The sequence below is a fragment of the Poecilia formosa genome, unplaced genomic scaffold, assembly GCF_000485575.1.
Source record: "Poecilia formosa unplaced genomic scaffold, Poecilia_formosa-5.1.2 Scaffold14, whole genome shotgun sequence".
Classification (NCBI taxonomy): domain Eukaryota; kingdom Metazoa; phylum Chordata; class Actinopteri; order Cyprinodontiformes; family Poeciliidae; genus Poecilia; species Poecilia formosa.
Window position 1 is genome coordinate 4428753 of NW_006799953.1, and position 23719 is coordinate 4452471.

Here is a 23719-nt window from a genome sequence, read left to right on the forward strand (position 1 = left end):
CTGCCATCTCACCTCAGCTCAACGGGCGCATTCATTAACGTCAGCCGGCGGATCACCAGGGAACAGACGGTGTGGGAGGAGATTACCTCTTTAACGGAGACTAAACCTTTTACCCGGCGGAGCGAGGGCATAGATAGACGATATGTCATAGTGACTTGGTCATGTTATCAACCGCTGTAACATTAGTCCAATGTAAATTTGGACTAATAAAAATTAAGCACTGCGAGTATTTCACGCACACGAAATATTTCTATTGATCAGTTGTGTAATTTTATCGACTTTATTTTTATTTTTTAAGTAACTCTGTTTATACCAGTCAGATGATGGAAGTGGGTGCCCGCCTCTCTAGTCGGTACACTTCAGGATCTCCTTGGAAGCATGCAAACATCGCCCACCCCGTACATCCATTCCCTCAGCAGGTGATAAATGGGGCGCACCCACAGTCAGAGCCGATTAATGACGTCAAGAAATTGTGCATTTTTAGTTTCAGTTCATAAAAACCTAACTTTTTTATAAAGAGCATTGGAGGGTAACACCAGCGACGGGTAACACTATTGATACTAATGATATTCCTATTCCTCCCTCTCATTCTTCCACTACTATTACAAATACTACTACTACTACTACTACTATAATAATAATAATAATAATAATAATAATAATAATAATAATAATAATAATAATTAAATGAGAACTAGTTGTTAAGACCTGTTTTTGTTTGAGTCGCATGTTTTCCTTCATAAGTTTTTTAATTAGTTTATTTTCCAAATAAAGGCTATTGTGAAGTTCATTAGCTTCCATAAACATAACACACAACCTTTACATCTAATAATGTAAAAGTTGTGGGAGTTGTTTCAAGAAGCTCACATGTATTCCAACACATGATTTTTTTTGTGATGATCTTGGGTTCTTACTTACAGCACCTAAAATATAAAATATTCTATTACAATATTGTATCTACTTGTTTATATAAAATGCAATATGAAATTTAAATTACATATATGTTTTAGATTACAGAAAAACTTACAAAATCACTATAATAAGACTTAATATAAACAGCTAAACACACAAGTTAAATCATTCCCATCAATCATTATTAAAATAAATATGTATCAGTATATTTGACCATAATATACTGTATATGTATAAAACAATATCAGTTGCATTAATGTAGCAAAAAACCAATAAAGTAACAAATAAATTGTTGGGGGAAGGAACTGAATCAGCATGGCAAACACATTTAATGATGCAGAGCTCATGTTTAATTTGATGTTTAAAAAACAGATTAAAAAAAGATGTTCCTTTAAATTCCCAAATTTCTGCTCTCCATCAGAAAATCCCAAAGGAGAATTTTTCCTCATCAGTCCATGACATTAAGCTCAAGAAAACCATCAGCATCAATGTGTGACCTCTCACCAGAATGTGTCCAGGAGCAGTTCTTCATTAACTCCACAAGGTGGCACTGCTGGGACTTAAACAACCATTAGGTGGTAAAGGCCATAGACATAATATAAGGATAGACGCATAGACATTAATACGTATTGATGTCTATGGATAGACGCCTCATGGACCGCTCTCGCCTATTGTCGCTGACGAGATTTAGGGCGGCCATCTTGGAGCGGTACTCCACTCCACTCAGCGTTATGTGTTGAGCAGGCACAATGACGTATCAGCGCATTTAATTGATCATAACACGCTTTTTTGTTACTGGAAACCATATTCAAACATCTATCAAAGCAACATTTATAAACAATTGTATTACTTAAGTATGTTTTTAATACATTGTTCAGCATATTTAAATATGCTTAGTGGCTATAACAACAGAATAGGAATGGAATATTCTGATACTGATGTATGGTGAGCATATTACAAAGCACACAGCCATTCATAATTTATTTAATAAATTATTTAGTAATATCAATACATATTTATATAACTATACAAACACAAATAAATAAATAATGATTAATACTGAATAATATATATTGGATACATGTTTATATATACATAAACATGTATATGTTTATGTATATATAAATATATATACATATAAACATGTATCCAATATATGTTTTTCACCTGACGAGTTCTAGCTTCAGAGTGATTCAGCAGCTGACAAAGCTGAAGTTGGTTTCCATTTCTAGCTTCCAATAGCTAAAGGGCGATTCCACTTAATTTTTCACTGCCTTCAGTATCTTTAATCGACTCTAGTTTAAAAACTACTACACCTAGAGACTTGAAACTTGGACTGGATTATTCTCCGCTTCAAGCTGAATGAATACCATGTTTGGGATTTGTGAAACCCTTTTCTGATTTGTGAAACTTCAATAAAGTTTGATTATCACCATTTTTTGCATCTCTTTCATACTAGAACTGCTCTAATTAAAAAAACAACACCTAGACACTTGAAACTTGTACTAAATTATTCTGCTCTAACACCAGAATATTTACAACCATGATTGTGATTTGTGAAACCTTTTTCTGATTTGTGAAACTTCAATAAATGTTGATTTCAGACGTTTTCTGGATCTTGGTCACATGAGAGCTACTCCAGCTCTAAAACTACAACACCTAGAGTCTTCAAACCTGGACTATATTATTCTGCTCCAATAGTAGAATATTTTAATCCAGGTTTGGGATTTGTGAAACCTTTATGTGATTTGTGAAACTTCACTAAAGATCAGATTACTATTCATACATGTTCCATGCATGTTTTTTTCAAATTCAATTATAATTCAAAACCACTTTAATGAACCACTTTAACCACTTTAACCAGTGGGGAAATTAAATGTTGTTGTAACTCATTAATTCTTCAACGAGTTATTGTCGATCACGCTGGCTGTTGGAAGGAAAGAACCTTTGCAGGGGTCTGTTAAGTGAAGTGAAGTTTCACAAATCAGAAAAGAGCTTCACAAATCCCAAACATGGTTCTAAATATTCTGCTGTTAGAACACAATAATCTAGTCCAAGGTTTAAGAGTCTATGAGTTGTATTTTAGGAACTGGAGCAGTTCTAGTGTGATCCAGATGCAAAAAATTGTGAAAATCTACCTTTATTGAAGTTTCACAAATCAGAAAAAGGTTTCACAAATCACAGTCATGGTTTCAAATATTCTTCTATTAGAGCAGAAAAATCCAGTGCAGGTTTGAAGTGTCTAGGAGTTTTCGTTTTTTTAATTAGAGCAGATCTATGGTGATCCAGATGCCCAAAAATTGTGAAAATTGAACTTTATATCATTTATATCTCCAGTTTTTCACCGTTTTTCACTGATTTGTGAAACTTCCAAAAGGAAGTTTCACAAATCAGAAAAAAGCTTCATTGAAATTGAAAATAATCTGATCCAGGTTTGAAGAGTCTAGGTGTTGTAGATTTGGAATTAGACCGATTCACGTGTGATCCAGATCCAAAAAAAGTGGTAAAATTAACATTTGTTGAAGTTTTACAAATCGGATAAAAGTTTCACAAATCACAAACATGATTCTAAATATTCTACTATTAGAGCAGAATAATTTAGTTCAAGTTTGAAGAGTCTAGGTCTTGTAGTTTTGGAATTAGAGCAGCTCCTGTGTGATCAAAAGCGAAAAATAGGGCAAAATTTCCCTTTTTTGAAGTTTTACAAATCAGAAAAAAGTTTTACAAATCCCAAACATGGTTCTAAATATTCTGCTATTAGATAAGAATAATCTAGTCCAGATTTGAAGTGTCTAGCTGCAGTAGTTTTTTTAATTAGAGCAGATGAGCCAGATGGAAAAGAAAATGGTGAAAATTGAACTTCATTGAGTTTTCACAAATCAGAAAAAGGTTTCACAAATTCCAAACATGGTTATAAATATTATGTTTTTAGTTGATGTAGCCCTCACTTAACTATTACGAAATAAGTGGGGTTTGGGTTCTTTGTTTCCCTCTCTATAATATTTTGGGTCAATAAACCTTGAACTCTATTAAAGCAAGTTATGCTACACACCAAGCAGAATAGATTATAAAAACCTTCCTTTAATAAGGTGAAATAATAATAAAATAAAGTAACGGCAAGTTTAGTGTTTAAACAAACCAGAAAAATAAAACATTCCACAGAACAGCAAATTCACACATACAGATTACACACTAGTTATATAACTCAATATTATAAACTAAGCTAATGCCGGCAGAAAATACTATCTACGGTGCAGGCCTGTTAAGATGTTAAGAAGTCCCTCTGACTCAACAATCNAAATATTATGTTTTTAGTTGATGTAGCCCTCACTTAACTATTACGAAATAAGTGGGGTTTGGGTTCTTTGTTTCCCTCTCTATAATATTTTGGGTCAATAAACCTTGAACTCTATTAAAGCAAGTTATGCTACACACCAAGCAGAATAGATTATAAAAACCTTCCTTTAATAAGGTGAAATAATAATAAAATAAAGTAATGGCAAGTTTAGTGTTTAAACAAACCAGAAAAATAAAACATTCCACAGAACAGCAAATTCACACATACAGATTACACACTAGTTATATAACTCAATATTATAAACTAAGCTAATGCCGGCAGAAAATACTATCTACGGTGCAGGCCTGTTAAGATGTTAAGAAGTCCCTCTGACTCAACAATCCTCTTTTTTCGCTTACCGCTCCCTCTCTCTCTCTCTACACACCTGTGCTCCCTTCACTGACCGCACTCCTGTAGGACACTACCATGTTCTCTGACAATTGCACAACATAATTTATTCTCAACAGTACTAACCTATTTTACTAACTCTAATAGAACCTTAAAATGTTAATTTAAAACAGAAATAGAACAAATGAACTTATTCCTACTATTTATCAACTTTACCCTCTCTTAAGTTTAAATTCTATCCGGGTTACATTGAGAATAATCCAGTCGAGGTTTGGAGAGTCTAGGTGTCGTAGTTTTGGAAATAGAGCAGTTCTTGTGTGACCAAGATAAAGAAAAAAGTGGTGAAATCGCCCTTTTTTGAAGTTTCACAAATCAGGAAAATGTTTCACAAATCACAAACTTGGTTTTAAATATTCTGCTATTAGAGCAAAATAATCTAGTTCAGGTTTGAAGTGTCTAGGAGTTGTAGTTTTTTAATTAGAGCAGTTCTAGTATGAAAGAGGTGCCAAAAATTGTGAAAATCTAACTTTATTGAGTTTTCACAAATCAGGAAAAGGTTTCACAAATCACAAACAAGGTTTTAAATATTCAGCTTGAAGAAGAGAATAATCCAGTTCAAGTTTCAAGTGTCTAGGTGTAGTAGTTTTTAAACAAGAGTTGATTAAAGATGCGGAAAGTAGTGAAAAATTAAGTGGAATCGCCCTTTAGCTATTGGAAACTGGAATTAGCTGAGATTGAGTCCAAAATCCGATGTGAGATTCATCCGTGCTGCAGTGAATCCGTCTCTCTTTATAGATATCTCCCTCTTCTTCCTCACATCGTGTCTTTAGGAAACTTTCAAAACAAAAACGGACGATTTAGGATGTATCTTACTAGTGAATAAATTACATAATAATAGTCTTTACCACCTGTGTAAACTTTGCTGGTGAATGTTATAACACATAATATCAGTTTTATAATATGTGTTATATTGTTTCATTTCTTATATAGGCTCTTGTGTCAGATAATCTAAGTCAATGTTAGAGAATAATAATTTTTTTTAGATTTACGGAATCTCGGTTAGCCTTCATAGCGGGGCTGAACCCGTATTACACCAAGCACTGTAGCTAATATTAGCTGGTATCTCGCCGGTGGACATAAATACAGTAAAGTAATATTCTAATCACAATATATACACAATAATATGTCCATCTTACTTGTGAATTGTTGTCTGTGGAGCCCTCACATCAATAATCCATCGATCAGAACAACAATATCCCTCAGTTCTGAGGCATCTTCCGCTGTTTTGATTGAGCAAAGTAGGAGGGTATACCGCTCCAAGATGGCCGCCGTATTTCCTGCCCCGAACAGCCAAAGCCGGGGTCTACTCTTATATTATGTCTATGGTAAAGGCAGCTGGAAAAAGCACTGGAAGGAGTTTCTATCCATCTGAGACAATAACATCCGCTGCAGCAGGAGGAGGATGCTCACATGGACTGTCGTCTGATTAATAAATAGTCCCTTTCCTAATTATGAATTAGTTTATTTCAACTCCAACCTGTTTGTTGGAGTTATCAGTAAGCAAACCGCACCATGCAGTCCAAACAGCACAACAGACAGGTCTGGATTAAAGTCGTGGAGAAATTTAAAGCAGGATTGCGTTATAAAACAATACCATAAGCTTTGGATGTTACATAAAAGGGAACGAGCATCCCACTACTAAATCCTAAACTTGGACGTCCCAGGTTCTGAAAAGTATTAATCAGGGAGGTTTGTGGTTTTACCTTGACATTATATGAAAACTTGCAAAGGGTCTGAATATTGTCAAAGGGATACAGGAGCTAAAATTGTTGATGAATCATAAGACACATCTGGATTAGCATCAAATTTTCCTCAAACAAGCCAGCATTTAATAAACAAACGTTTTATTAGTTAGTGACCACTAGATGGCATACGCTAAATTATTTGAGTTCCTTAGTTTGACGCAAATCAAATGTTCTTTATATCCAGGCTGTTTTTAAAGGTGGCAGTTTGTGCAGGCGTGCTTACGCAACAGGTTACGCCCCTCAGGTGTGTGCGCATGAGTCACTTTTATTCTCTTGCGATTTGAGCTCCCAGAGAGAGGTCGTTAGAATACATGTCTTCCTTCGCCATACATCCGATAGAGGACCATTACAGCAGGATCTGAGGGAATATACATACTTTATCTCATGGATCGGTTATGGCTCCTTGTTTTTCTGGGAGGATTCGTGATACAAGGTGAGTTTGAGCAACTTCCTGGACGTTGGTCGCTGTGTTTCTTTTCCTCTGTGTCAAAGGGAACGCTCCCTTATGTTCCCATGGGCTTCAATAACTGGCTAGCCAGTTATTAATAAGAGTGTTTCTTTGCGAGTTTCATAGATTTAAGTTGTAATTTTGAAAGGGGGAAAGGTTGTTTGGAGATCTGTACCGACCTTTCATTATCATGTGAATCGCTAACCTTTAGACCAGCTCCTCCTCTGGGCCAATTTTTATTTGTTAAATTTGTTTATTGGCATAAATGCGTCTGTGTTTGTGCAAGTGGCATGAAATGAAAAATAATAATAATAATAATAAAAATTAATTAAACCGAATAGAGCATTGAATGTGACTTCAGAATGTGTTTATACCATTGACTCCCATTGAAAATGCATAACACAAGGTCTTTGCAATTGTACTTATTTATTACACCGGGTTTCAAAATCCTTTCAAAACCTGTGGAAAACGCGTTTAATCATTTTCTAATTTACTTGTGTAATGCTAAAGTTTCAACTAATTCAGAGTCATTTTGAGTAGTCGCAAACTTTTTCCTCCATGTGACCTAATATTCAGTAAATGTGAAGAGTTTCTGTCATAACATGTTGATAAGACTTTCTTAAAGCCAGTGCTATGGCATAATTTAAAGAGAGAGGTGCATAAATTCATGCTTTTAGTGTAGCATTCTTCTTATTTCATTTTATTGTTAAACCTCCCAGGACAAAATAAAATCCTATGGTATTCATCAAATATTAAATAAGGTAAACTGTGAGTGTGAGGTCTTCTTGAGGTTCACAATCAGTTGCATATTCACGTTGATCTTTGTTTTATTACCTGACCAAGTTGGGGGTAATTGATCTTTGGTGCAAGCAACTGAAAAGTACGTCCCTCTTTCAGCCAGCTGTTTGGCAATGCTCAGCAGCAGGAGCCAGAAGGCACTTTTATGTTACTTTATGCTCCAAGTAAAAGGAAGTTCTGAACACTTAAACTCTTTCTCTTGTGTTTTATTAAGATGAGAAACGGCAGCACTGGAAATTTTACCCGTTCTTTTTTACTCTGTAAGGTGACTCGCCATTGCTTGTGTTAGATATCACACTTCACATTTGAGTCTAGAATGCCTTATCTTCTCCGTCAGTGACTGCAAGGTCCCCTGTGGTTGAAATAACAAGGAAAAAAACATCGTCTCTTCACCACCATGCTGGGTGTTAGTTTTAGAGCTAAACGTCTCCACTTTGGTCTGTTTAAATGAAGATTTACAAGTCTAGGTAACACCACTGTGGTATTTTTATTTTTATATGAAGCGTAAAGGCAGCCACTCCAAACAAGTAATGCTTGTTCACTGTGGATTAAATCATTGCAACATTCATAAACCTGAACATGCTAATCGCACAGCCAGCGTTGTCCTTGTTTTTATCGAGCCAGCTGCTTCTGGTATCCACAGATAACCAAAACTTTGTTTAATGATTTAACACAGTTCTCCAATGTTGACCTCCGCTTGGTGTGTAGGTGGGTATTACACCTTTAATAACTAATATTATACAGTATGCATGCATTTTATGTCAGAGGGTGTTTTTGGTCAGAAATCCACACTGTTGCTATATGTTTTGGTTGAGCCATCAGAATCTCCATCGCTGGCATAAAAAAGAAGAAAAAACTAGGCCGGTTGAAGAAACTTTTTTTGATCTTAAAAGTTTTGCTGCTTTATACTTTTATGAAAACTTTGTGAAAACTTGCATCTTAGTGTGGCTTTAATTAGAAGGTCATCCTCTACATGAAAGGAATGCTTTTCATCCTACAGACGTGATAACGGCTACGTTAGTGCGACTCTCAGCCTGACCGCTGGCATCTTTGAAGTTTGGATTGGTCATTTTCTTGATGTTGCATGATGTTCTGATTTTTCTTTTTTTTTTTTGAGTATGTTTTATTTTTTAACAAAGTAATTCACGGTGAGAAAGTGTTGCTGTATGATTTTCTTTTTTTTCAGCTCTCCATATACCTAAAGGTCACATTAGTGTTCGTTCCATTCAGATATTACTTTATGTTCTGAAATAATTTTGATCAAATGATGTTAGTGAAAAGGAAAAAGGGAAGTAATGGAAACCAGCAGACAAGACGACACTTGTCTGCATTGTTCTCTTGTGTTGGGAGTTTGATGGTTTTTGTGCTTTGATAATGGAGTGAAAGTATATTCAGCCACAGCTGTGGCCAAAATTGTGCTGCACAGTTTTAGTTTCTTTAGAGAAACCTGTGTGTGGGTAGTTTTAGCCTTTAAAAGCAATCCCTCTTAAATAAAAGAAGCCTTTGATTAGCTGTTCTTTGTCAAGTTGTATGATTGGGACTTGCAGACCAGTCTCTGCAGGAATGAGTTTCTGCAGTCGACTGGATAAATTTAGTGTTTTATTTTTCTTTATGACTGAATTTATTTTCTGAAAAGCTGCATCTCTAACCCAGTAGTAAGACCTGCTGCAGTGTTTGAAGTCTGTAGTTTTAAGAATCTAAAAATCTACTGCACTCGCTTGTCAGCGTTATAGCACTTTAAAGCCTTGGACGCAGAGGTCACTTTGTTTTAGTCAAATGTTTTACTGGCTTCGGGGAATGCTTTTATAGTTTTCATTTCTATTTCTGATTCTGCTTATTCGTCGACTTCATTTATTGCTGCTTTGCTAAGCAAGATGTTATACATTTATGCAATGTAGTTCCTCTTTTGTGAGACTAACACAGCGTTTGTTTTGTAACAAATCTCTGCTGCTACACCGCAGGAATCGAAATGACCAGAATTACTGTAGAATGGAACCAAGGAATAATAGTTTTGTGATATTCATAATACAAAAATGACACGCATAAAGTGGATAAAAAAGGTAGGATCTGTAGATGTTCTGCACATTGGTCATGGCTTCTTGACAAATTTTTATTTGATTAAAAAACATATAAAGGTCTTCATCTAACAAAAGTTAGATTAAAGAGAAGAGACATTTGTGCTATAACATTTGTCCAAACTGCTGTACATTAGAGACGCACCAATCACGATTTTCTTAGTAAATATAGATTTCTGCATTTCACTTTTTCTTTACACTTTTTTATAGAAAAAAACTTACGAAATAAAAAAATTATACAGCAGAATAAGCAATTTTTAATTGAACAGAAAATGAAAGAATTACAACATTATCCCTATTTATGCATTGAAGCAGGTCTCTAATAATTATCCTTTAAATTACACTCACATACACATCAGAGAACCTGCTATTGGTTAATAGCAGGTTAATTTTGTTAATTTTGATGCATTAAATAAATCTTTCATTTATTTGAAAATTTGAGGGCTTTTTAGCTGTCTAAAACCTCCTCAGTATTGCTGCAGTGTCCAGATTCAGCTTTAATATTACATTTGTGTGAAGTAGGTAAACTCTTGCCAAGTGACACTAAAATAAATAACCGTTTTTCAAACAAAAAGAGGACAGATACCTAAAAGTGGAAAATCAGGTTATTCAGGCAGAAGGGGCGTCTGTGTTTAGCTGTGTTGTCAAGAAAATGCCGTCACATTTTAAGCATGTGGGTTTAATTGCAATGAGATTTGTCGCAATAGAAGGATTGGAAAGTGGTGCGTAACAGTGAAGTTTAATCTCCAGCTTTTGTTTGCTTGGCTTAATCAAACATAAAAATGTTTTTAACATCCTGAAGACCAAGAAAATAAATTGCTTCAGGTAGTATTTTGTCCCAGAAAACAACAATGCTGTTGTATTGTGTGAAAGTTAAAAAACTTTTTCTCTATAAATTAGGGCCGTTCTTATCAACTTTAAGCTGCCACCATTTCAACATTATTCTCAAAATTTGTTATATGAGTTTTTTGTAATTCAATCTCCAAAGTAAAATAAAATGGCATTTTAAAAAATAGTGGTATCTGATTTTTTTTAAAAAATTTGCATTTTTCATACATTCTCAAGCTGAGAATGTCAAATTGTATCTTCTGAACTGTCTCCTGCAATAACGACAGTGTAGTTACTTTGCTTATCTAATCTGCTGCCAGACCACTGTCTGTCTGTGCTGTCTCTTTGCAGTCTCCATGTTTGTAAAAAAAAATCCACTCCTTCAACATTTGTCTCGATCCTTTCAAAAAATCTCAAGCGTATGTCATCCATCACCTTTAACTTTCTGCATCATGAAGAAAAAAAAATCTGTTTACTTCTACCATTTTCTTCACAATAGTATCTTATTTTATAGGAAGTTTCGATTAGAGATGTCCTGCTCCGATTCCAAAAGTTGGAGCTCTTTATCCAGACCCACAGGGAACTGCCCTGAAATATGTTGCAAGCCGAATTAACAACAAGTCATATCAAAACTGAGATTAAACATAGTAGCTTTAGCTTAGCACTTCAGCAAACTGCGCCACACTAAAACATTCAGCTGACCGTAGTGAAATGTATCAAGACGTGTATTTGTTGAAACTCCTGTTGAGAAAAAAATAATATTTGTTGCTGTTTTAGGACAAAAAACAGATGATGCAGCATCCTGAGAGCCTATAGTGACTGAATTAAATCAGACAAAATAACAATACTAATATAGGCCATGTAACTCCAATGGAAAGTAGCGTGTTATTTATTATACTGCAGTTCAAATCTACTGAGTTTTCATAACTATACGTGGTACTGGTTTTAATTCAGTTCAGTTCACCTTGTTCATGTAGAGAAGAAGCAACACATGCTATGTCAACACACTTTGCAAAATAAAGTCAATCCATTCCTACAAGTAGATTCAAAGTCAAGTATCTGCATGCCAAATTTATCCTAGATTTCAAACAGTGCAGTCAGTTTCAATTAAATTACAAATTGGTTAAAGGTTTTCTTTCTAACTCAATCAAGCAAATTACAATGAGTCACTGATTTACTCCACCTTGATGAGAATGTGGTGACACTTGCTTGAATTGTGCCGTTGTTTTTGGAGGAATCTTTGATAACGATCATGCATGTTGGCAACAGTGGAAAAGGAAAAATTACCTTTTAGCGACATGTTGAGTTGTGGCTCAGGGTCAGCACATTTCTGTACCTAAATGACTTTGACGCAGGTGCTTATCTCTGTGTTGGACTTGTGGCAGCTTGCACACAAATGCCCATCAATATGAAGCCTTTTTAACATTTTTCACCTTTTTTCGGACCGCAACGTTATGATGAATGATTTGCAGAATCTTCTAACTTTTTGATGTCTTTTTTTCAGGGGTGCAGCATGTTTGGGGAATAGAAATTTTCACTAAAAGCGAGGTGGAAGCCGTCAATGGAACGAGTGTGAAGCTCACGTGTACCTTCAGCTCCACGGAACCGGTGTCGCTTCAGACAGCTTCAGTAATATGGGACTTCCGGTCCATCACTGCAGATATATATGAACGTGTAAGTAGTAAGCTTCTTCTTCTTTTTTCCCCAAAAAGTTGATTTTACTGACATAAGTACTAGTAAACCTTATTCTGACCTTATTAACTGTCAGGGTTGTAAATTACAGAACAGGACGGCATGAAAAATACCACGGTTTCACGTTGCTACACATTACACGGAAAAGGTTTTTTAAAGGCTCAACATTTGTGTGTAGTCATGTAATTTCTTGTAACCAAGTGAAAAAGTTTTGTTTCTTAATCTGAAAGACAAAATGATTGCTTACTTTCAGGTTTAGAAGGGTTCAAAGGGCCTTTGGAAGACAAACAGTCCCACGTCGTCACATCATCTCACATCCTTGAGAAGAAATGTGACTTTTTTTTCTTTAATTTTGGACAAATGTGTGGAATAAACCTACATTAAATATAGTTGGGCTCCTCTAGTTCACTATGAAGAATTCTAGTCCTTTTACTAAATATGCACTCTTTAGACAAAAAGCTGCTTCTTCTCTGCAACAGATAAATACGCACCCTCATAAACGTTTTATTCTCTATAAGGCAATTTGTCATTGGAACCAAGTCATTAAGACACTAAGTCTTAGGGGTTTGAATATTTGTGTTCTCTGTGTCAAAATTACATAGTTTTACTTTCTATGTTTGTTTTTTCTTTTTGGATTCTTGCACTTGTTTTTAACCATTTGTGTGTCTTTGGCAGATACTTTACTATCAGGAAGTTCCATATCCCATCGAAGAAGGGCTCTTCAACGGGCATGTGCAGTGGTCCGGAGACATAAAGAGAAAAGACGCCTCAATCACCTTGAATAACGTTCGCCCTGCGTTTAACGGCACCTACTTCTGTCAGGTGACCAACCCTCCAGATGTCCACGCCAATATTGGCGAAACCGTCCTAAGAGTAGTCGACAAAGGTGAGGCCACGCTATGCATGCGTCTTGATTACTCTTTTCTTTCTGTTTCACAATTATTTATTGATTTGTGTTGGTCTGCTACGGTTGTGACCAACTCCAGGCCTCTAGTTCATGTTTCCTGTATGTCCTAGTTGTGTCCCTGCTTCAACACAAGTTAATGGGCTTTTTCCCCGCTCAATGTTACAAGAAGCTCTGCAGCTGCCTAGTAAAGAGTCAAGCATTTAATCAAGGTGTGTCAAAGCAGGGTAACGGCTAACACATCCGGGAAACCGCTTCTCGAGGACTGAAGTTGGTTGGCTCCCTTCGCCTATGACAAAATATCTCAACAAAATACCTTTAGGTTAGTAGTTGTAATGTGACAAATTGTTAAAGTGTTGCAAATGCTTTTGCAAGGCACTGTGACTTAAGGCCTCTGTGGTTTTGCTTCTAGTAACTCTCTCTGAGATCAGCTTGCTGGGGGCCATTGTCGGAGGCTCCTGCGTCGTCATCCTGGTCTTTCTTGGCGTCTTCGTTGCTGTGAGGATGTACAAGAAGCGTAATAAGGAAAAGGACATTGAGATGCGGGTGGAGGAGTACAGAAACAAGCAGTCAACTATGTGGTGAGGCCCCAGAGACCCACAGCTCTTGTCAGCCTCCTCTTCTCTGGACTGCTATGGAGTCAGTCTGAGGGCTTGGTTTCATTTTCCTGAAAGAAATTAACGAAAGGCCTTTTTTTTCTGCCATGTTTGCTCCTCCAGGGTCAGATATTGCTTCAGGTTCCTGAGGCCACTGTAGTGTTGGGGATATAATGTGCTGTGTAATATGTTGCTTAGATGAAAATCTGGACATTTTTATCTACTTCACAAAAAGTTTCTTTTGATTTAAAACGTTTAAAAGTTTTTCTTAAACATTTTAGAGGATGTAAATATGGACACATGTCCTCAGGGTGGATCTTCACTTTAACCTTTATTCACAACAGCTGTGCTGACATACAAATGGGCCTTTTTAGTTTTTTGAACTTAAAAAAAATATTTATACCTTTATACCTTCGACCTGGATGCCTTTTACATTTCATATTCCTTTAACAGGAATATAAAAGAGATCCAGCTGCTGTGAATTAAGGCTTACTATCTTTGTTATTGTTTTTTACTGAGAAGCAAAGGTATTTTTTATTTTTTCACACTTACAAGATGACGTTCAATTTTTGGGGGGCAAATTCCTTTTCTTTTTTTTGTGCTAATACCCTTAGCGCATGAGGCTAACGGCTTTAGCCTCATGCGCTAAGGACATTGCCGCATGTGGCCGGTACGCTGATGACCTTTGCTCCACAATTTGTTCCATTCTTTGAGTTGAGGTGAGGCATTTCCCAAATCCACACTCATGGGAACAATGAATAGGACTGCATTCCTTCTCTGGACTTGCCTCACCTCAAGGTAACCACTTTTGGTATTTCTCCTTTTTTGTTACGTTGGCGATGGATATACTCTCTGAGGGGGAACATGTCCCATGTGTTCATTTACCGCATCATCCACTGATCGTCCCATCTCACCAGCTGCTTGTGTTTGTTTGCTTTTTTTAAATTTGCGACTGAATATGTTTGGCTGCGGTTACGCCAGTTCACCTGACAGCTCTGAAAACGAAGAAGGAAGCTGTTAGTTCAGATGATGAGGAGTCTGAGCCAAGCAGCGGGGAGGATGAGGAGGAAGAAGGTCTTGAGGATGAGGATGATGATGATGATGACGAAGACGATGACGATCTTGGTGGTGATGATGATGATTAGATAAATTCCTGTTTTGGTAGAAGAACTTCAAATATTTGTGTTGCACAATTCACTGTTGGTAGTTTACGTCATCTTTGAAGAAGCATTGAAAAAGCGTACAACAGAACCAGAGATACTGTCTTGTTAAATGTTTTTCTTTTTTTTTTCTGTGGAAACACTTAGTTTTGGTGAGCCAGCTTTACTTCAGCTGGAGTGCCGCTGGCCTCAAGCGAATTTTGCTTCTTTTAGACTGCATCCTCCTCCAACGTTTTTTTGAACCAGGCATCAATGACCAAACAAACACGGCAGCTTGACAGGTTTGGACTTGTCTGCTGAGAAACTGGAATGTCAAATCCTTTTCAGACAGTGAACGCTCCTTGATCTCCCTGAGCAATACCAGGTCATGCTAGCAACACTTTTCAGTGTGGAAGTTGTTAATGAAGGAAGAAGACTCAATCTTGGCTATTTTCAGTTTCTTTGAGCTGAACGATGGCAAGTTTTTAAGAGGAAGTGTAGTTTCCACCAGAGTTGTTTGTGGTTTGTTTAGGATCATCATTTTAAACACATTGACTCTTGTTTACTGTTAGTAATGCTGACTATGCTAATTGCTGAACTCCATAATCATTTTGTTGTTTTCAAAAATGCTGGCTGTCTTCTTAAATTGATGGTGTAAAACCTCCTACACCCCAGATCATAATTACAGACCACTGAGTTTGAAAAATATTTTAAATTCTTTTATCACAGTTGAAAAAATTCAAAAGAATTAGAATCAGCCAAAATTGGCATTTGCAGCTTTACAAAATTTTAGCTCAAATCAGAGAACACAAAACTTTGATTGGTGCATTGCTATTGCAGACAACTTCTTCAAGAACAACAGAGCTCCTGTCGCTTTTTTCAAATATACTATACACTAATACTCTAACGTTTTTTAAAAAAAGTGTTTAAAATTGTGTTTCTTTCTCTTATTAATGATCTTGTTTGCAGGGACATGAATTGTATTGCAGAACAAATTAGGTTTTATTATACATTTTTTAAGGACATCACCTTTTTAGTTTGACTCCATCCTAGCAAATCCTTAACAGTGTTGCTATATTTCTGCTGCTGCAACTCCCAACATTTAATATTCTTAAATTCTCACTCTTAGATGAGTGATGTAAATGTTTTTTTTTTGTATGTTGATTAAAAAAAAACAAAGTTTCTCAAAAAAGTCACATTGAATTAGCTTTACAGTTAAATGACATGTGGTTTTTTACCAAAGCAGTGGTGTTTATAGTTTTGTATGTATTGATAAGGTGAATGTTTTTTTGTTTTTGTTTTTTCATCAAAGTCCTGAAATGTCAATTGTGTATTTGTACTTTCGCAACATTTGATTAAAGAAATACCCTTTTGAGCAGTGGAGTCAGTTTTTCCAGTTGTTTTGGTTGCGAGCACTCCCTGTTGGGTGGAGCTGTGTGTCTTGACAACAAACTTTTCTATGGCAGCAGAGACTCAATTGAAGGTGTTTCTAAAATCTGAAAAACTAAATTATGTTGTTCATATTAATTAGTGTGTAATAGTAATATTTAAAAGTTGTTTTATTTTTTGCTTTTCTGTTTAAAACAATGCATAGTTTTTTGTCTTTCCTCTCAAAGACAAATAAACAAAGGATAATGTTGTGAACAGTCAGTCAGAATATGGAGGGGTCAGTCCTGGATCACCTCATCTTGCAAAAATACAGTATGGAATCACCGGAGAGCTGTAAGAAAAAACTAGACATTTACACTGAAATATAAAAATTTGTTTTTGAAAAAAAAAACAAAAAACAAACTAGTATTTCTAATTGTTTAGTTTTTCATATCTGGCTACTGGCTTTTTTATTTTTCTACAGGCCCTATAAGCAGCTAAGTTGCTTTTTTTTTTTTTTTTTTTTTTTTTTACTTGACGTCATTACTGCACAATAACACCTGATATGTGTGTCCTTGCCTCATGCTGCAGGCAGCACACATCTTGCTGCAGTAATCCCAGAGGTGCCTATGTTCTTTTTAAAGCTGAGGATGCGTCTTCCTGGCACCACTGAATTATGATGAGGAACACATGAACATAGGATCTGTACACGATGTAGCTCGTCTGCTTGTATCTGTGTGCAAACAGACATCCCCACCAAGATGCTGCAGCTGTTTGGCCGGGTCTGCTGCAGCACTCTGTCTTTCTGCAGCAAAAAGCATTTTTTTCCCCTTATTGCAGTTTTGGAAGAGTTCCCACTGCTGCTGCATTGATACTCCAGTGGAGGGGCCAGCAGAGCAGAGTGGTGAGCCTGCATCCTGGCCAAACTGTCTCTGACTCAATGCTAACTTAACATCTAATAAACTGCACTACTCCCTACCTCTTTTTACCTTACACAACAACCTACCATATGTATTTTGCCACATTGTGGATTTCTGGAAAATGTAAATTAGTCTGGATTATTGGCTCATATGATCCTCATCCCCAAATTATGTATTCTGATTTACTGGAGGCAAGAAATCTGTTCAAAAATAATAATTCAGATTTGCTCTGAATCAAAATCACTGCGTATATGACAATTAGCCAAGCTGACTGCCTTGTTCATTACAGCATTTCATTTAAAAATAATTAAAACAAATGCTACAAATGAGTTCTTCTTTTCCTCATCTTTTAGTATAAGGATGCATAATGAAACACTCTTTCATCAAACTAAAAGCAAAAATTATCAACTGTTTTTGCCACACTGTCAGGCAAGTCAAGTCTTGCTCTTTCTTGTCGTCTCATGTTTGTTTCCTGATGACAAAAGGAACAATAAGATAATCACTTCAACACATCAAACCCCCTCAACCAGTTTCTTTCACTCTGGAGGAACAGAAACTGTTTGGGGTTTTAAAGCTGCAGTAACGTTTATAAAAAAATATTTTTTGTACATATTCATTGAAACTGTTACTATGTTGTGATTGGATGATATGAGACATAGATATGTATTTTTAAATTTGAGATCCTCTGCCTTGTCCCAGTACTACGGTAACTTGAAGATCAAAGTCAAGAGGCAGGTCCTAGTGTTGTCAATCACGATCATGTGTGGCGCAGCTCATCCTCTTTTTGCGCTCTATGGCATTGCAGCTAGCGGAGCTTGTTGTGAACGCTCAAGCTAGTTAGCATGACCACCGATGATGTCAGATAAACGATTTTCCTGTAATGGTAACCTATTTCTCCGCCATTGGCATGTTGAACATCAAAAACATGAGGATGATTGACAGCGCTAAGACCCTCCTCCTGGCCCTGATTGGTTGTTTTTTTTTTTGTCGGAAGCTGTTCTTTTTTCAAATGGCAATAGTAGTTCAGGGAAGAGGTGGAGGAGATTGATCTTGTCATAGATTATCTGTCACATACCATACAAATATGTATGGTATCTTACTGCAGCTTTAATTCCCACATTACCAAAGAATGTTGTAAATTTTTGGAAATAACAATTCAGGAATTTTAAGAGGCCATTTTAGAGAGAAGGTGTGCTCCAGTGACGGGGTGTCACATTTTTCAGCCTTCCTGGGAAAGTTTACTGTGAGTTATTAGAGAAGAGACTCAGACTGGCAGCGAAAGCTTGAATCCGGGAGAAGCCATGTGACTTTTGTCCTAGCCGTGAAATGGAAAATTTTATAATCTCTCCTCATGTATCTTTTCTTTTAGATTATATTGACAGCCTTGTCAAAATATTTGTATACAATCCTTTTAGGATTTTTATTTATGCTGAATACAAAAAAAAGACGTCAACCAAAAATTGCCTAAAAAAAAGGAAAAAATGTATATATTGAAGCTTTTGCAAAGTACTGAAACTTTTGTAGGTTCTCTACAAATGTGAAGTAGGTTTAGACCAAGTTGCAAACAGATCCATAACTTTTATTCAGTAAAGCCCATCTCTCGAGTAAAAAAAAAAAAAAAAGCCAAAATCATATCCATATTTCCAATTGAAACATTTCCCAATATTGACTTTCACAGAATCCTATCTTTAAATTGATCAGTCTTTCAGTATTCAGATGTTGCTAACTGAAAGAATGGTGAATTTACCCAATTGGAAAAGGAGCTGTCCTGGCATAATTAACTGATACCAATGACTTAACAAATACTTTTTATCATTAACAAAATGTACAAAGCTGCAGACAAACAAAAGTGTTCTCAAAAGAAAGTCTGTATCATGAAAGAGGGAGAAAACTAAATACCCTATCTACTGTTTTTACTCTTTTGCTGTAATTCTCTAAAATAAGAATGAAAGCCTCCATATTTATGAATGGTGGTGCGTCCCAGCCCAGGCCCTGAAGCAGAACCACACACCCTCCTCCTCAGTCAGCACTACAGAACTTTCCTCTGATCTTCACAACGCTCAGCCAAGGGTGCTTGAGTCTGCACACACACACACACACACACACACACACCCCAGACCTGACAATGGGGAGGAGGGTTTGGAGGCAGTGGGTGGGAGCGTTATGGGGAGGGAGGAATGAACTATGAGAAGGATGTGGAGGCAGGTGACCAAGTGGGGGGAAAAGAAGTGAGGAGGTCTGGCATGCAGCCAGCAAGAGATGACAAGCAAAAAAAAACAAAACAAAAAAAAAACAGAGAAAAGTTGTGAAACATCTGGAGGGACGATCCTGGGAAGAATTCAGCTCGCTGGGGTTCTGCTGAGTGCGGCTGAAACACCGTGTTCCCTCTGCGTGTCTGCGCTGCCGTTTGTCTTCCTGCCCGTCTCCCTCTCCGTCTCCCAGCCGGTTGTCTCTCCTCCTGGCTGGCGCTGCAATGTGGCTGTCTCTGCAGTGAAAGTGCTGGTTGGCAGATTCTCCTTGTGTGAACCCTGACTCTGCGCAGTGAGAGTTTGCCGCTCTGCTTCCGTCCAGTCCCACACTGACTCAGCTGTGAAGCCAGCCGCCGGGCCACAGGAGCAGGTAGGCAAAAAAGAAAAAATTCAACTGTACTGTATGTTTTTTATTTATTTATTTTTTTTAAAGTAGCTTTTATTTTATTGAGTAGCATTTAGATTTTTTTGTGATGCAGAAAAAGTTTTGACAGTGCACTGACGAGTCTTTTTAATTTCTTCCACATCTCCTCACCTATTTCTTTTCTTTCTCTGCTGCCCTCCGTCTAAACTGCAGCAGCGTCTTCCACATGAGTGCATTTGAAGGTTTCCAAGAGACTTCAAGACTATAGCATCCCTCTTTTAGGGGAGGGGTGGGAGGATTCCAGCCTCCAAATTTTATCCCACACATCTGGAAAACAGAGTTGGGCTGAAGTGATTGCAGTACCAAAGTGAGATGGAGCCAGCTGCCATGGAAGTCCGGTGGACTGGGGTCGAACGCTCCAAGCTGGGCTCTCCATATGCAGCCTTCACTTTGCTGCTTGGTAAAGTCAGTCTTTAATCTCTTGCCTGCTCTTTCTATGTGTTAACTACATATTTATATATGCTTTCATCTCATTTTGATGTTCAAAATCCTCCTAATGCTTCAGAGTTCTTGACTCAACATGTCATTCTAAGAAGACACAATGTTATAGTGTTAATAATGAGGCATCAAAGCTACTAGTGGTCTTTTATACATTACCTACATTTTACAAAAACAAACAAGAAACAAAATCTTTAGTTTCGAGTCAAATCAGCATTTATGCTTTAAATGTTGCCTCTGGTATATTAGATTTAATTAAGTTCCTACTGGTTTAGTTTGTGACTGTATAAAAAAGAAGGCAATCTCAGTTAAGTAAGGTGATCCTGCTGCTATAGGAAGGCTGCATCATGCGCTCCTGGCCTGCTCTCTCACAGTTTGTTCTGATTTTTGCAGCAGAGGTTGTCGACGTTGTGTTGTTGCAGGGAATTTCGTATATAGGTCAGATACTTTCTTATACATGTCTGCGTTACAGTTGCATTATAGTCTGGAGATGAATATATATTTTTTAACCAGGTCATTTTAAAAAAAATGCTAATGGGCGGTTTACCCGACCCACCTTTGCACACATTATCTTGAAAATCATCTCTAAGCCTCCCGAACTGCAGACATGAATCACTCATAAAACAGCCTGTAATTATGTTGTCCAGTATTTTCAGTTCAGTAATTAATTATAATTAATTAATTGGAGATGAGTAAGGGACTTTTTGTTACTTTATTGTATAACAACAAACAGGAGTTATTTTTTACAGGCCACCTGCAACAATAACAAAACAAAACAAACAAACAGAAAAAGAAACTGTGCACCACATGCAGGTGGATAAGGAACACAACAAAATTTGATCTTTATTTGGATATTCATGGTGTTGTATATAAATATAAACCTAGTGGATACAGGAATCCTGTCTGATCCTATGTGAAAAAGTAATCACTCCCCAATGTAAATTGCTGATTCTTGTCACCATGGATGACAAGTGTTTGTGGTAAATGGCAATGGGTCTTTTGACCAAATTTTCTTTAAAGAAACATTTTTAAAATATTCAACCACTATAGAGGTTTTAGAGATTTAGTAATGCCACAGGCTTAGAAATATGTTTCAGTGCATTATAAGCCTGGCGGGCCACCAGGCTTTACTTGTGCCCCCACCAGGCTAAGCAAATTGCTTATTTGTTTAAGTCTTTTTAAAATGTTTGCATTTTTTAGGACATTATAGTTGATGTTGAGGTGTTATTCTTCCAATCTTTGAATAACACATAATTATCAAGTGATATTTTCAAATTTCCTTTAACTTTAAACATGTTTTACTCAAAAACACGACAGATGATTGATTGCCCCAGCGCACAACCCCCAGGTTTAGCAAGTTTTCTGGGGGAAACCTTGTGTTTGTAACTATAAACTATTAACTTTTTTTTATGTGCAGTTGAATGTCTTTAGTTTGTGCCACGTGACGTGTTGTTTTTTGGTATCTTAACGCTTACTTCATGTTGTAAGGCAGGTTCTGGGTGGGTAATTATCCAGTATTAGACTGTTTGTGGCTGGTTAAGTTGAAACAAAATGTGTTTTTCCCTTCACAGCTGAAATATTACAAGATTATTTGAGAACTGCTGTTTGTATCAGAGTAATATTTGCCTAATATTAATGGGTTTTCTTATTTTAAAGAAATTTAGATGTGACAAAACAGAAAAAGGAGGAAGTTGTTTTTACAGGATTCTGTTGTCAAATGAGAAGCTTTTATGACCTTTTATCTAAAGGAAAATAAAAGCTGCACTTTTGCTTTTGCAACCTGAATTTCTCCTAATTTACCAGTGAATTATTAAAAAGGAGTATTTTCATCACATAGGCCAGAAACTAGGGCAGCACTTTTTTTGCTTGTGTTGGTATATTTAAAAAGACAAAGATGAAAAAAATGACAATGTTTTGAAACCTGAAAAAAAAAAAAACTCAGGGAGATAAGTTGATGAAATCATTTCTCCTATAAATGATTTAATAATTTATAGGAGAAAGCATTGTCTTTAAAGAATCAGCTTCCTGCCTGAGGATTATGAGCTGAAATAATCATGAAGCAAATCAAGCTTTGTTTTACTGTCAGCCAAAGACGAAGTCAAAGTATGTTTATCTAGCACATTTACCACAACCTCAGCTGACCAACATGCTTCAAAACAATCGTAACATTACAGGTAAATGATAAAGCAGAAAATAAAATTAGTCTCTTCCATTTAGCATGTCTGAATAGTGCGGCAGGAGCCTCATTTGGCAAGATTTTTCATGGCTAACACCACTTCTGTCATGAAGTGGTCTGGATGGACCAAAATGCTGACAGAAGCTGGGAGCACAGATTGAATGTTTTAATAATAAAACTAAAAACTTACAGAAAGCACAGGGAGCCAGAGCAGAACAAAAACCAGGAACAAAAAGCAAGCAGAGAGATAACTAGACAAGATTTGACAGGAGGAACTAGCAAAGATCATCAGCAGGAGAAAGATTTAAATACTGCGGGGATGAACTGAACTAAGATAAAACAGATCCAATCAAAGAAAGAGGCTGAGGAACAGAGAATAGTCATGAAACTAGAACCAAATAACCAAAACTTGAAACACCACAGGATCCCAACAACTTCGTTAGTTTGTATTTCAAAACAACCAGTGTCTCTAAGTGAAAGATGAAATGATTTTCCGCACCATGAGCACATGCCAGCTCAGAAGTCTGCAGATTTTAAAAGGCCTCGTTAATTCGGAGTCCAAGAAGTGCAGAGAGGCTGATGGAGAAGTAGAAACTGTCAATGCAGCAGCAAAAATGTCCTCCTACATCCATTAGCATAACCTTTCTCCTATTCATCCAGAGTTTTCTCTTTTGTTCTAACTATGACTTTAGGCACAGGAGCAGTCTGACCCAAAAAAAGAGAGGATGTATGCTGCTGATTTTTTTTTTTTGCCAGCTTCCTAAATATTGGCAGTATTATAAACTTCGCAGCTTATGGTGGACAACAATACTAAGACTAATGTGTCACACAGATAACTGAAAAAAAAAAAAAAAAGATTTCACAGGTGTATTTAAATAAGATAATCGATAACAGGATGTTCTTCCCAGCCACTTCCTTTGGCTGCCTTAGCTGTACTTTTCCTATATGCTGCAGTGGTGTTTGCCTGGTGTTGACCTTGACCGTGCCGTTTGTGTAACACGGGAACAGGAAACACAGAGCAGAATCTCAGGATGGTTGGAAACAGTGCAGAGGATGTTGTGGCTGCTCCTCGGTTCAGACGTTCAGTCTGTGATCCCACTGCTGCGTGTTCAGAGCTGGGAACTAAATGTTAAAGAGAAACCCATGTTAATATGAAAGAAATCAAAACAAGTTGCTCCTTACATCACTTTTCTTCTGTTTTCTGTTTCCTTATTATTATTATTATTATTATTATTATTATTATTATTATTATTATTATTATT

At 36.7% G+C, this 23719-nt stretch overlaps 2 protein-coding genes across 3 annotated transcripts in view; both read left to right on the forward strand.

The window, feature by feature from the left end:
- Positions 1 to 6640: 6640 nt before the first annotated feature.
- Positions 6641 to 15794, forward strand: mpzl2b (myelin protein zero-like 2b). The gene is made up of 4 exons (XM_016668378.1): positions 6641 to 6835; positions 12056 to 12225; positions 12919 to 13129; positions 13560 to 15794. Exons 1-4 carry the CDS (start codon positions 6787 to 6789, stop codon positions 13730 to 13732), a joined length of 603 nt encoding a protein of 200 aa, XP_016523864.1. The 5' UTR covers positions 6641 to 6786; the 3' UTR covers positions 13733 to 15794.
- Positions 15795 to 19324: 3530 nt separating this feature from the next.
- The window catches only part of scn4bb (sodium channel, voltage-gated, type IV, beta b), a 9020-nt gene continuing 4625 nt past the window's right edge, over positions 19325 to 23719 (forward strand). Inside the window, exons 1-2 of one of the 2 annotated variants that reach the window (XM_007546021.2) lie at positions 19325 to 19789; positions 19997 to 20243. In XM_007546021.2, coding sequence (XP_007546083.1) covers positions 20156 to 20243 — 88 coding nt within the window. In that variant the 5' untranslated portion in view covers positions 19325 to 19789; positions 19997 to 20155. The remainder of the gene's footprint in view (positions 19790 to 19996; positions 20244 to 23719) is intronic. The other variant, XM_016668373.1, reaches the window with a different exon arrangement.